This window comes from Maylandia zebra, linkage group LG4, assembly GCF_041146795.1.
Source record: "Maylandia zebra isolate NMK-2024a linkage group LG4, Mzebra_GT3a, whole genome shotgun sequence".
Lineage (NCBI taxonomy): Eukaryota > Metazoa > Chordata > Actinopteri > Cichliformes > Cichlidae > Maylandia > Maylandia zebra.
In genome coordinates this window covers 19,635,258-19,649,880 of record NC_135170.1, presented here as the reverse complement: position 1 = coordinate 19,649,880, position 14,623 = coordinate 19,635,258, and the positions used below count along the sequence as shown (strand labels likewise).

Genomic DNA, 14,623 nt, shown 5'->3' with positions numbered 1-14,623 from the left:
ACTTCTCCTCCAGTAAGGTGTCACGCTCCAGTATTAAAAGTGTACTAATATAACTAAAGAGAGAAGTACTGTAATCCTAAACAAAGTTCTACAGGGTCACTCACTGCTAAAGTGTTGACTTCTGACTCACTGGTCGAATGCACACATTCATTCATTAAAATACTTTTATGCCAACATTTACATTGTTTTCTTTGTGTTTCACAGACTTTTAGTACAAATCAAATCAAAAATGAAACTCAATTTTAGTTACAGTTTGAGATAATGAAACTAAAAGTCTGAGTTGTAACACACACAATCACATCTTTCTATGTATGAATGATCTCAAAGTTATTATATGATGACAGTAACTATAGAACGCCTTTAAATAAGGAAACTTGAATGACCAAACAAATCATACAAGAAAACACTGCCACTGAATAAATGTGTACACTATTTGAAATTCATTTGTAACCAGCTCCTATATTACAGACACTACTGCAACCTCTCACCCTACAGTCGGGCAGACACGCCCATATTCAAACTTTGGCCATAAACTTGCTCATAAAATGATCAATAATTTGCTTTCACGTGACTGTTAAACTAGAAACCCTTAAATCCATGATGGCGTTGCTCTTTAATAGCCTCATCTAAATATCTGGATTGTCAACATTCATCTTCGCCACTAGCGGAGCTTATTGCTCTGGTTTCATTTACCAGGAAAGCAAAACTTAAAGGGAGTTACGACTGTCCTCACACAAACAACAGCAGACTTACAAAGGTAAGTTCTCTCATTTCCTCATGGATTCCTTTTCACTTACTTTCACTCACATGATTTTGCCCTAATGCAGAATTTATTCTATATTTAAAGATACAATGAAGTGGGTTTAACATGGAGTGGATTACACTGCACTTAAATTACAAGCATACTCATTCACATGAAAAATGATCTATAAGTCTGTAGTATTACTACAGTTTAGAAAAATGTCATAGTTTCACTTTCTGGCACAGGGAGAGGTGTGTATCATGACACCTGTTTGTTGTCGTGCCGCACGCACTGCTTTCGCTACTGGATTAGTTTTTCCGTTTTCAGCGTTTTGATTTCAGTTTTGATTTCGGTCCGGAGCCACTGGACGGCCAGTAACAACCTCGGTTAACACTGCTTAATTTAAATCATCGCTCCCTGGGATATTTTGGATTAAGGACGCTAGTGGCAAACTTGCTAACGGGTCATCGGGGTAACGCTACGAGCGCGTCTCTAAATATGGGCCGAAGAAAGGACCGACAGCTGAGGAAGGCGATGATATTAAGTCGCTGGAGTTTATGACAGGGGAGATTTCTACGGAGCCCCGCAAGGGACATAGGAGGGAAAAAAGTAAGATGAACTTTTGCGAGATAAACGTTTAAGATATTTTCAGGCGTGAATGTAGCCGTGTAAAAAATCAAATATCTGATCGGTTTATCAAGACATCACATATTTGCAAAAGTGCTCCGACGTTTTCGGAGACGTCTGTTACCCACCAGCTCGAAGCTAACAGGAGTTCGAGACATAAATTAACATATGCCAGGGGGTGTAATATAAAAAAGTTAAATACATTCAAATAATTTGTAATTAGTACAAACAGTGGCTCTGCTATGCTCCAATCCCTCCATATTGTGGCCAATCACATGCGAGGATATGATAATATCATTATGTGAAAAACAGAGAGGGTGAGAGACGCGGCAGTCTTCAGGTGAAGGCAGATGGATTATTCTGGTTTTCAAATTGGACAACACCTTCTTTATAGTCTGTAATTTATACAGTCATAACAACACAACTCAGGCCAAATCTATGTGCATACAATTATCTGAGAAACTTGATTTTTTTTTTAAATCAAAATATAAGGGAGCCCACATGATTCTTGGAGGAGATTAATTACAATGATGCTCCAGACGATCTTATAGATAGAGTGCCAATAAGAACATCTCAACACTCAAAATTTAAAAGCACTGCATTTTTCTGTGAACAACTTGCAGTTATAGATGTATGGAGATTCTTCAACTCTGATACAAAAGAGTTTACCTGGAGCAATGCAAATAGATCTCTACAATCCAGAATTGATTTGTGGTTAATATCTTCTTCATGTTTACATTTTGTTACAGAATCTTCTCATGATTTTGCTCCATTAACTGATCACAAATTGATTACAATTCACTTAGTTGGCAATAAACAAAGTCAAAGTAAACTACGTGGTTTTTGGAAGCTAAATAATAATTTATTGAATGATGATACATTTTGTAGTATAGTGGAAAAAACGGCAGAACAGATGGAAAAAACTAAAACTATATTGAACTTATGGCTCCAAAGAGACCTATCCATTTTTGGTAGAATCCTTTTGACTAAAGCTGAAGGTGTTTCCAGATTTGTGTATCCAGCTCTTTCCCTTAATGTGTATGATTCCACATGTAAAAATGTTAATAGCTTATTTGTTAACTTTGTATGGAAGAATAAGCACCATCATCTAAAAAAATCATTGCTTTGTGGACCTAAAGATAAAGGTGGTTTTGGCCTTCTGGACTTCATGGACCTGAACTATACATTTAAGGTGAAATGGCTAAAAGAATGCTTAAAATCTCCTGGATCATTATGGCATTTCATTCCACATAACATTTTTAGAAATGTTGGAGGTTTACAGTTCCTATTGTCTTGTAATTATAGTATATCAAAGTTACCAGTTAAAATGTCTGTATTTTATCAACAGGCATTGTTGGCTTGGAAATTATGTTATTCACATAACTTTTCTCCACATAGATCTATTATCTGGAATAACGAATGTATTACTAAGAGGAACAAATCACTATATTTGCAGAATTGGATTGATAAAAATATAATATATTTAAAAGACTTATTTGACTCTGAAGGCCAGCTACTTAGTTACAATGACTTTATTACAGAAAAAATATTCCCTATCAAATTTAAAGATTTTAGCTCTGTAATAAAGTCCATTCCCAGTGGACTGACTGAGTTGATGAAAAGCTACAAAACACAGAACACACCACATGCATCCGTTAACACTCTTTATATAAATGGTATTGATTTCTTAAGCAAGAAATGCACCAATAAACATATTAGAGAATGTTTGTATAATGCGAAGAAAATAACTCCAAGAGGGAAGTTTTTTCGGAATGCTATTTTTGATAATATCAACTGGGATAAAGCGTGGCTTGTTCCTTTTAGATTTTGTATTACAAACAAAGTTAGAGAATTACATTTGAAAATATTACATAACATATATCCATCTAACACGTACATTTCAAGATTCTGTGACATTGATAGAAAATGTACCTTTTGTAAAACTGAACTTGAAAGTGTTACCCATTTGTTTTATGGCTGTTCATATAGTGCTACATTTTGGAGAGAGCTTGAAAATTATATACTGTGCAAGACAACATACGAAATCAAAATTGAAGGGAAGAACATTATCACTTATTTTGAAACTAAAGAAAAAAAAATATGTGCCATTGTCAATTTTTCTATCTTATTAGGGAAATTCCATATATATAAATGTAAATTTCAAAACTCAACCCCATCATTTAATTTGTTTTTGATTGAAATTGAATATTACTTAAACTCTCTTAAATTAACTTCCAATAAAAAAGATTTATCATTGATTGAAATTCATTCAGACATGTTTAACGAATGAGCTGTCACAACTTTCAAGTACAAAGTTGTTATGAAGTCTGTCACATCCCACCCCCCCTTTCTTTTTCTTTATTTATTTATCCTTCTTATTTCATTGTACTGTATATTGTTACTCTTATTTGCCTTGTATGTCTACTGTACAAACTGAACTAGAATGACTGACTGTTCGCTTTATAATTTCAATAAAGTTAAAGTTTAAAAAAAAGGCCCTGGAAAGGAAATACAGAAAAGAAAAAAAAAAGAGAGACGCGGCAGTCGAGTGGAGCTGTCCTCTCAGTAAGTGAGTGAGACAGTAGACAGCGGTGAGGAGGGCCGTGCGAGTGCATTGCAAAAACACATAAATATGCCTGACACCCGTAAACAAAGCAGCATCTGGGTGCAGTTTAAAGACTTTTTTTTGTCTCGGTCTCAGTCTTGACTTTGTCTTGGTCATGACTTGGACTGTCCTCGTCTTGATCTTGGTTTAGGCCAGCGGTCTCCAACCTTTTTTGCGCCACGGACCGGTTTATGCCCGACAATATTTTCACGGACCGGCCTTTAAGGTGTTGCGGATAAATACAACAAAATAAAACTAGTACCAGTACCGAAAAAATTAAAATTTATTCATAACACACGTGAAAAGACCCAGGAAAACTGAGTAAACGATAAAACCGATAACAAAATAACGCTGAAAACCGATAAAAACCCTGAAAACTATACATTTCACACCTGAGCCTCAACTCTCGCGGCCCGGTACCAAACGACTCACGGACCGGTACCGGTCCGAGGCCCGGGGGTTGGGGACCGCTGGTTTAGATGGTCTTGACTACAAGTCTAGTTCTCACCCACTATTTTCATAACAGTGACATGTATACATGTGTGTTGGTGCAAAAGTATGTTTATACACTGTATACATACATACATACACACACATATACATACATACACACACATATACATATATATTATAGATAGATAGATAGATAGATAGATAGATAGATAGATAGATAGATAGATAGATAGATAGATAGATAGATGAAGTTGATTGGATTTACAGAAAGTGTACAATAATTGTTTAAACAAAATCGGTATTTTGGACCATTCCTCTTTACAAAACATCTCTAGTTCATTCAGGTTTGATGGCTTCCGGGCATGGACAGCTCTCTTTAACTCACACCACAGATTTCAATAATATTCAGGTCTAGGGTCTGAGATGGCCGTTCCAGAACGTTGTACTTGTTCCTCTGCATGAATGCCTTAGTGGAGTTTGAGTGTTTCCGGTCGTTGTCTTGTTGAAAGATCCAGCCCCGGCGCAGCTTCAGCTTTGTCACTGATTCCTGGACATTGGTCTCCAGAATCTGCTGCTACTGAGTGGAATCCATGTGTCTCTCAACTTTGACAAGATTCCCAGTCCCTGCACTGGCCACACTGGCCACACAGCCCCACAGCGTGATGGAACCACCACCATATTTTACTGTAGGTAGCAGGAGTTGGAATGCTGTGTGCTTTTTCCTCCATGCGTAACGCCCCTTGTTATGCCCAAATAGCTCAATTTTAGTTTCATCAGTCCATAGCACCTTATTCCAGAATGAAGGTCGCTTGTCCAAATGTGCTGTGGGTGAAGAAAAGGCTTCCTCTGCATCACTCTTGCATACAGCATCTCCTTGTGTAAAGTGCGCCGAATGGTTGAATGATGCACAGTGACTCCATCTGCTGCAAGATGATGCTTAAATCTCTGAGACAGCTTTCTGTGTCCTTCCCCTAAACCATGACGGTGAATCTTTGTCTTCAGGTCATTTGAGAGTAGTTTTGAGACCCCCATGTTGCTACTCTTCAGAGAAAATTAAAAGAGGAGGGAAACTTAAAATTGACCCCCTTAAATACTCTTTCTCATTATTGGATTCACCTGTGTATGTAGGTCAGGGGTCACTGAGCTTACCAAGCCAATTTGAGTTCCAGTAATTGGTTCTAAAAGTTTTGGAATCAATAAAATAACAACAGTGCCCAAATTTATGCACCTGTCTGATTTTGTTTAAACAATTACTGCACACTTTCTGTAAATCCAATAAACTTCATTTCACTTCTCAAATATCACTGTGTGTGTCTCCTATATGACACATTTAACTGACATTTTTTATTGTAACAACCAACGATTTATACAGGAAAATAATGACTATTAACCCTCTCAAGGCAGACGTTGCCGATTTGCAACAGTTAAAAACTAACAACCTGATTACCCCACATACATATTTTATGAGTTTTTTTTACTCAGAAGTACCACTGCAGGACTTGGTTGTGCATTCGCAACAAAAAAACTAATTTGAGCCTGAGAGGGTTAACAAGGTTCCCCAAACTTTTGCATCCCACTGTATATACATGGACGGACGGACGGACAGTTAAAGCTGTCTTAATAATTAATATTCTATTAATCACAATATGCAGTCATCACATAATCATTTGATGCTTCACTTGGTCAAAAAAAATCATCTAATGAATGTCAGAATATAAAGTATGCATGAACAATAAAAACAGTGACTTCTTAAATCTCCACAGGATGAAGATGTTTGGAAGAATGATGAGCTGCTGTGTGGCTCTCCTCCTGACCTTCAGCTCTGTGTCAGCTGTAAGACGAAAGCTCAACTCAATCACTGATCTGAGGTCAGTAGGCTTTGGCCAGTCTGTGCCTGAGCAGAGCCTCTGGTTGCTCCACTGGTTTGCCAATGAAATTGACATTGACATAAACGATGACATAAGTCTGATCTTTGGCCCAAATAGTTTTGATTATGGCTCACATCATTATCGCAACGATGAAGAGCTGTTAGAGCCACCGCCGTGGGGATATCAGTACTACAGTCTTGGGAATATCCATCGAGAAGGATCGTTGCGACTTCCACATCATGTCTTCCAATTAGAGCACGAGGCCGGCAACAGGGCTCGGATCATAATCAGAGTCAGGGAGCCAAACCATGGATGGCGAACTTCACAGATAATAGACCGAGTCTATATCACACAGCATTATGGTACATCTGAATATCGAGGGACAGATTATGATCCACAATATACATATGAGATCACTGCTGACCTCTTAAGAGCGATCAGCAAGTTTTCCATGGACAGTAATGACATCAATTTACTGATGTCTCTCAGAGACCACTTTAGAAGCAGTGCTGATGACTCCCAGCTATCAGAGATGAGAAACACGTGGGGTGACCTCGCTTGTCTTGGACTGTTGTTGTTTATTGTGATCCAGAAGAGCAATTCCTCTCACAAACACAACAGATGGCAGCCATCACAGAGAAGCAACACACTAAGTGATACTGTGGTCAACATCACAGAGAGCAGGCAACACAATGCTTTTGTCTCCCCAGAAAGCTTCAACTCTACTTTGCAGGACAACAACACCTGTGTTAGGTGTTTCTGTGTTGTGTTTGGTGTTTCAGTCATCTTTGGTCTTCTGTATCTGGCATACTCACTTATATATTAATTTAACTACAATCAGTGTCAACACACAGATTAAATAGAGCATTTTATTACAGTGTACTGCCACTGACTGCAAAACCCTTGAGCAAACCGTGTTTCGCCATCAGTCTTCCTCCTGCAGTCTTGATACACTCCCTTTTTTCTTTTCCTCAGAAGCTCAGCCCCTAAAGTCTTTTTCCTGACATTTTCCCTGCAGCACTGAAGACTGAAGTTGTCAATCCTTCTTGAAAAAACAGAGAAATTGGTATATTTTACACTATAATATTTATTGTCTCTATTATTGGTTTCAAAGTATCCATAAGATTGTTGAAAATGTAGTTTGTTTTTATTCAGCCAATTTTGTTCTGTCTATGCTTCCTTTAATAGAGGGTGGCTTATCATAACTACGCAGATAACACCCTGATTTAAGGCTGTAAGTGAGTCAGCTTTTTCGAGAGAAATTGCTAATTTATGGATTTATTTTTTGTTCCCCAACTTTCCCCATTTCTATTTTAATAATCAGCTAAATTTTTTAATTTCACACCACATCATCTCATATTTCATGACTTTCCTTAATAAGGGTTTATTAATTTTATAGTAAATAAACCCAGTTAGTTTGATCTCACATTGTGTGTGATAAAAAGAAAAATAAATTACAACCAGAACTCCATGTCCTAAGAATCAGTCAGCTATTTTGTTACAACCAGTTGAATAACAGGAGTTGTTCCATTGTACACTTTGAAATGGTGTTTCCTTGCTTGAACTGAAAACCTTAAAGACTTAGATGCAAAACAAAACAAGAAGAGAAACAAAGGTTTCTCTTTAGGACTTTGTGAACTTGTTTTCTCCTTTTTAGCTTAATTTGTTTTTGTTTTTTATCTACATGAATCTTATTTATTACACTTCTGTAACAACACTGGCTCCCGTTTCTGTCTGTTTTTTGTGCGCATTTTCTATTTTCAATGCATGTTGCTGCTTTCTTCATGTTCTATCTATCTGTATGTATCCCAAACAACCCAAATATTAGCGAAACAAACATCTTGTGACACATCCTGTGTTGGAATCATCAATTTAACTGACAGACGTTTTGCTGACTTATTCTTCTGTTCAATCAGGTTCAACAGCTTGTTAAGGTCTACAAATACTTTTTACACATTTAGATGTTTGCAGGTGTTTATTTGTAGACATGTAAATTATATATATTTTCCTCTACTTGGTCTGGAAATAAAAATTCTGAACAAAACTTTTGATTAATTTGTGTGTAATTTATTTGCTACAAAGAAAAAGAGCTGGATGAACATCCGACTCTGTGGTGATGCCATCTTGTTTGCCAGTGGGTGGAATGATGGACAAAGGAGCTGGATGAACATCTCTTCTTCTTTACGGGCAGTGGTGTCACTGGTGTGAGCATTGGTGTGATTTATGAACATGTATAAATTTGCGTGTTAGCGTTCGTGTTGGGTTTTCATCTGTGAGACAGAGGAGCTTGATTTTAAAGAGCCAGCTGAAAGGAGAAGGGTTTCCCCCTGGGTGGAAACACTTTTAGCTGAATGTTACATAAACATTACTACTAAAACATTCACAAGTTGGGTTTTTTTTTTTTGTTAAGTTAAATGAAACAAAATTAATACACTTTTAAGTATTTATTGTGTGCCAATTAACTGGGGCACAACACATCACCTATGAGTGTCTGTGCTGTGGGATACTGGTGCACGCCTGCCTCCTCACCATTATGTGAAAGAAAATACCATCAGCCCAATATTCATGAGCACAGTCACTGTCCCATCTTTTGAAAACACCACAACAGGTTTAACATAAACTTCTCATATCCTGTTGGATTTATTTAAACACTGAGTGAAGTCTTACTGACAGGTTTTTGACATTGATAGAGCTCAACAGCCACGAGGCCTCACAGGTGGTTGAAATGACAATAAAGGTTTTGACCAGCAGGGGGCGTGGTCAGATGAAGCCTCGAGAAATTAAACTTACTTTGAACCAGCTGGACTGAAAGTTTTAAGGTTTCATGAGGCTTTACGAGGCTTCATCTGCACACTTCTGACACCTGACCGGTGCCCACATACTACTTCATCAAGAATCATGGGTTAGAGCAGCTCAGCATATAATATCAAATTATTTATTTACTCTGAACAGCCCCATAAACAATGCCTGCAGTTACAAACATTCAAGGTTATGTTGCTATTGTATTTGTCGAACTAGTCTCAATTTTATTTAGGAAGGTTCCTAATGCTTGGCAGCAGGGCTGGACCCTCAGGGGTGGCACGTGCCATCCTAAATTAATCTCTTGGTTTTATTTCTTGTTGTCAGTAGCAACCGATGCCGATGCCAGAGCACATCGTGAATCAACACCATGGGCATTTCAGATTTTACACAACTATTATTTTGTCAGTGTGTGATGAATGAAAAGTTCCTGTTATTCACTTTGTTTATTACTTTGTAGTTTGGATGCCCGCAGGTGAGGTCTTTATCAAATGCAAAAGGCAGAAATTCATGTCCTTCACATTTTCCATTCAGTGCGCTATAATGGAGACCTAGCTGGGTTGTGTGTTTGACACCCCTGATCTACATTGACTGTAAAGTTTTACAGCTTGGAGATGTTTCACGTGAAATGTTGTAAAGCTTACGGTTAGAAGAGGTTTAATCCTGTAACATTATGTTGACAGTTTCAGCGGCCGTGCGTTGTGACACCCTGACTCTGGCCCCTTTGAAGATTTTGAACAGCAAGTAAGCAAAGAGCAAATACCTGGAAAACGAACTCCTCCTCCCTTATGGTGTCAGTTTAAAGATGAATCAGTATAACAAAAGAAAAAACTATTTTAGTCCTTAATAAAGCTCTATGACATCAGTCACTGCTAAAGTTTTGACTTTGACTGATTGATTTAATGTAGACATACATTTAAATACATCTATGCCAAGATTTGCATTGTTTTCTTGGTGTCTCACAGATTTCTTAGAACAAACAAATAGAGTGACTGGACCACCTGGTGCAGGCAAATCCAGTTTACTTAATCTGTCTTAAATGATTCAAAGAAGGCGGAAATACTGGTTGAACTGGCTGACCCCTGGCAGAGTTCCACACAGCTGTCCAAGAACTTTCAAAACACAGAGGCGTGGTGATCGTCGAAGCATAGGTTCACTGTCGGCATTACAGTAAGTGCATCACAGTTTGTTTGTTTTTTTAAATTAGAAAAGAACTGTTAAACTAGAAACACTTAAATCCATGATGGTGTTCCTCTTTTACAGCCTCATCCAAATAGTTGGATTATCAGACTTCATCTTATCAACTAGCAGAACTTGTTGGTCTGGTTTCACTTACCAGGAAAAGCAAAACATAGAGGGAGCTACGACTGTCCTCACACAAACAGCAGCAGCAGCAGGCTTACACAGGTAAGTTCTCTCATTTTCTGGGGAATTCATTCCAATTTATTTTCACTCACATGACTTTACCCTGTTTTCTAATGCTCCATTTATTCTACCAATGACAAAATATTTAAAGATACGATGAAATGGATTGTACTTTGTCCGCCTTCTCTTAAATTGGAAGCATACTCATTCAAGTGCAAAATGATCTAGTTTTGATGTTATTGGTTTAACTTTCTGACACATGGAGAGGTGAGTATCATGAAACCACCTGACAACATAAATAAATAAAATTATGGGTTAACAGAAGTGTAATGGCTAAGTGGGAAAAAATAAAAAGATGAATGAAAAAGCACTCAAATATGTAGTTGTTTCAATAGATAGATAGATAGATAGATAAATAGATAGATAGATAGATAGATAGATAGATAGATAGATAGATAGATAGATAGATAGATAGATAGATAGATAGATAGATAGATAGATAGATAGATAGATAGATAGATAGATAGATAGATAGATAGATACCTTTTTTTAGTCCCACGAGTGGGAAATTTCATGTTAAACAATTTGCTAATGGCTATAAATATGTCTCAATTCTTTGTTAAAGAATTATTTAGTTTGCTTTGTTTAATTAATCCTCTGACAACTTATTGTTGAGCGATCCTTCCCTGTTTATCTGAAGCTCACGTTACAGATACAAGTTATTAGTGTGATTTTCTCTCTTTATGTCACAAAGTTAAAGCTGTTTGAGAAAACCACATTTCTTAATAAAAAAGCCTCTCGTAACAATTAATCAAAAAAGTAACTTTTGATTTCAGTTGAAGAAAGCAAAATTTTAAAATGCAATTCCAACCCATAATAGATGGTATAAACCAGAGAGGAGAAAAACAAGTAAAACCTGTTTCAGAGTTTGTGTGGCTGAATGGCTATCAAATTATAAACTAGGAGTACATTAAAAGCTGTCTTAATCATTAACATCTGTTAATATGCAGTCATGACATAATCATTAGATTCATCACTGGTGAAAATCATGTAATGAATGTCAGAATATAAAGTATGCATGAACAATAAAAACAGTGACTTCTTAAATCTCCACAGGATGAAGATGTTTGGAAGAATGATGACCTGCTGTGTGGCTCTCCTCCTGACCTTCAGCTCTGTGTCAGCTGTAGGACGAGCGCTCAACTCAATCACTGATCTGAGGTCAGTAGGCTTTGGCCAGTCCGTGAATGAGCACAGCTTCCGGTTGCTCCACTGGTTTGCCAATGCAGTTGACATCAACATGAATGGTGACATAAGTCTGACCTTTGGCCCAAATAGTGGTGATTATGGCTCACATCATTATCGCAACAAGGAAAAGCTGTTAGAGCCACCGCCGTGGGGATATCAGTACTACAGTCTTGGTAATATCCATTGAGAAGGATCGTTGCGACTTCCACATCATGTCTTCCAATCAGAGCACGAGTACGGCAACAGGGCTCGGATCATAATCAGAGTCAGGGAGCAGAATGTGGGATGGCGAACTTCACAGATAATAGACCGAGTCTATATCACACAGCATTATGAGACCTATGAAGATCGACAGACAGCGTATGATCCACAACATACATATGAGGTCACCACTGACCTGTTAACAGAGTTGAGAAGGTTTTCCTTGGACCGTGATAACATCAACTTACAGTCTCGCAGAGTAGTCCAGGAGAACTATTCCTCTCACGAGTACAACAGACGTCCGCATGATGTGCTCCAGAGTTCACAGAGCCATCAAAACAATGATTTTTTCTTCTCAGAAAGGTACAACTCTAATTTGCATTTCCAATCTCAGGACAACAACACTTGTGTTTATTGTTTCATCTGTGCTGTTGTGATTGTTGCTTCACTTGTTTTTGGTCTTCTGTATCTGTCATACTCACGTAAATAGTAATTCAACTAAACTCAATGTCAACACTCATATTGAATTGAGCTTTTCTGTTTTGCCACTTATTGCAAAACCCTTGAGCAAACTGTGTGGCATCGTTCATCTTGTTCTTCATGTCCTGCCAGACTTTTTCCCCTCAGTCACTTAGCCCCTGCAGCCTTTTTCCTGGTATTTTCCCTTGTGAAAAAGACAGAAATTTACATATTTTTACATTATAAGACAGTATAATAATTATTCACTTTATTCTTGGTCTCTATTTATTCTTCAGATAGTTGAAAACCAAATTAGTGAGTACCTGAATATTAATAGCTACCATGAAATCTTCCAATCAGGCTTTCATCAGTGTCACAGCACAGAAGCTGCTCTCATGAAAGGTGTGAAATTATATTTGGTGTACTGGTATTGTTAGTTCTTAAAACAGTATTCAATACTGTTGATCATAATATGGCATTATCATCTCACAGGAATCATTCTTAGACCATTTAAATCAAACTTAGAAGGTGGGGATTGTTTACATTTTGTCTCTATTGACAAAGCTGATTCATGGATTTCTTTATGGGTTGACTACTGCAATGCTTTTCTTGCAGTAGAGCGGGTCACTTTGTGTTGCCTTGATGTGAAAATAAAGAGGATGATGTGACATTTAGTTTCTGCCCACTGCTTGAACAAACTGCCTCAGATCTTCACTAGTTTTATCAAATTCTATTTTTAAAAACATGGAACATTTCAAATAAAATCACAGCATCTCGCATTTCATGATATTTCCTAAAACGTGTTTATTCGTCGTATGTTGAATTTTGTGTGGGATAAAAGAAAAACAAATTACAACCACTTATACCTAAAACTGCAGGGGTATAGTAGGTATACGTACTAAAAAGTTGTACAAACTGTCAGTGATCAACACATGATCACCAGGAGCTGAAGAAGTCGTCAGAATATTACAGTGAAGTGATGTTTGCTTGCTTGGACTGAAAACCTGAAACACTCAGATGCCTGTGCCGCATTTTCCTATTAGAACTGCCAAGAAACAACAAGAAACAACAAGAAAGTGTTTAATAACAGTTTTATGGAGCTTGAGGCGACTGTTGTTGTGATTTGGCGCTGAATAAATAAAATTGAATTGAACTGAATTTACAAAACAACAGTTTGTGAATCAGTGTGGCTCGTTTGAGGAGAATGCACAATTACTCTGATGGATAAATGACACGTGTTGATTGAGAGTCTGTTTCACTGATGGGTTTGTGTTCTTTCTGTAATCTTGAAAACGCTGTTCAATAAAATATATTTTCACGTGTGTGATGTGTCGTAACTGTCTTGACTAAAAGTCATATTTTCAAATTCAAATTCAAATTCAAATTTTATTTGTCACGTACACAGTCATACACAGTACGATATGTAGTGAAATGCTTGGACAACTGCTCGTGACCTAAAGAAAACAAAAAAGGAAAAGGCTATGAATAAGATAGGAAATAAATATGAAAAATTAAAAAGGGTAAATTTAACTAGGAAGGAATAAAATATAAATTAAGGTTAAAAATGAAATAACTGTACAACACAAATTAGAATGAAGGGTAAATTTAACTGGGAAGAATAAGATAAAATATATAAATTAAAGTTGAAAATAAAATAACTGTACAACAAAATACACAATATAGAACTATATAAGAATGTATGAAGAAATCTAAATATAAATAAATATATACACAATAACAGCAGCTGTACAAGTATTAACCGGAAATGAAGAATATAGTGACCAGTGTTGTGCAAAACCAAAGTCCAGAAAGTCCAGTGTGTGTGTAAGAACTATATGTGTGGGTCAGTACTGTGTGGTGGTGTGATTGAGAGACCGTATCGCCTGCGGGAAGAAGCTCCTCCTCAGTCTCTCTGTGTTGTATTTTATATATTAGTTTATTTTTTCAGTAATACAAATTAAGTTTCCCAGAGACCTGCTGACATAAAACCAACACAGTTCACTTGATTCAAATTCATCTGGGACTGTTTGTTGCAGGTCTTTCATGTTTCACAACATAGTGTATAACAAACAGCAGATAATATACAGTGGGGCAAAAAAGTATTTAGTCAGCCACCGATTGTGCAAGTTCCCCCACTTAAAATGATGACAGAGGTCAGTAATTTGCACCAGAGGTACACTTCAACTGTGAGAGACAGAATGTGAAAAAAAAATCCATGAATCCACATGGTAGGATTTGTAAAGAATTTATTCGTAA

The 14,623-nt window shown here is 37.1% G+C and overlaps 1 protein-coding gene and 1 long non-coding RNA gene across 2 annotated transcripts; both read left to right on the top strand.

The window, feature by feature from the left end:
• Positions 1-503: 503 nt before the first annotated feature.
• On the top strand, positions 504-8,339 carry LOC105941071 (uncharacterized). The gene is made up of 2 exons (XM_014410486.4): positions 504-757; positions 6,191-8,339. Exon 2 carries the CDS (start codon positions 6,192-6,194, stop codon positions 7,119-7,121), a length of 930 nt encoding a protein of 309 aa, XP_014265972.3. The 5' UTR covers positions 504-757; position 6,191; the 3' UTR covers positions 7,122-8,339.
• Positions 8,340-10,188: 1,849 nt separating this feature from the next.
• Positions 10,189-13,682, top strand: LOC143418509 (uncharacterized). The gene is made up of 3 exons (XR_013098499.1): positions 10,189-10,264; positions 10,358-10,501; positions 11,576-13,682. It is a non-coding gene; the product is annotated as an uncharacterized LOC143418509 (long non-coding RNA).
• The last annotated feature ends 941 nt before the right edge of the window (positions 13,683-14,623 follow it).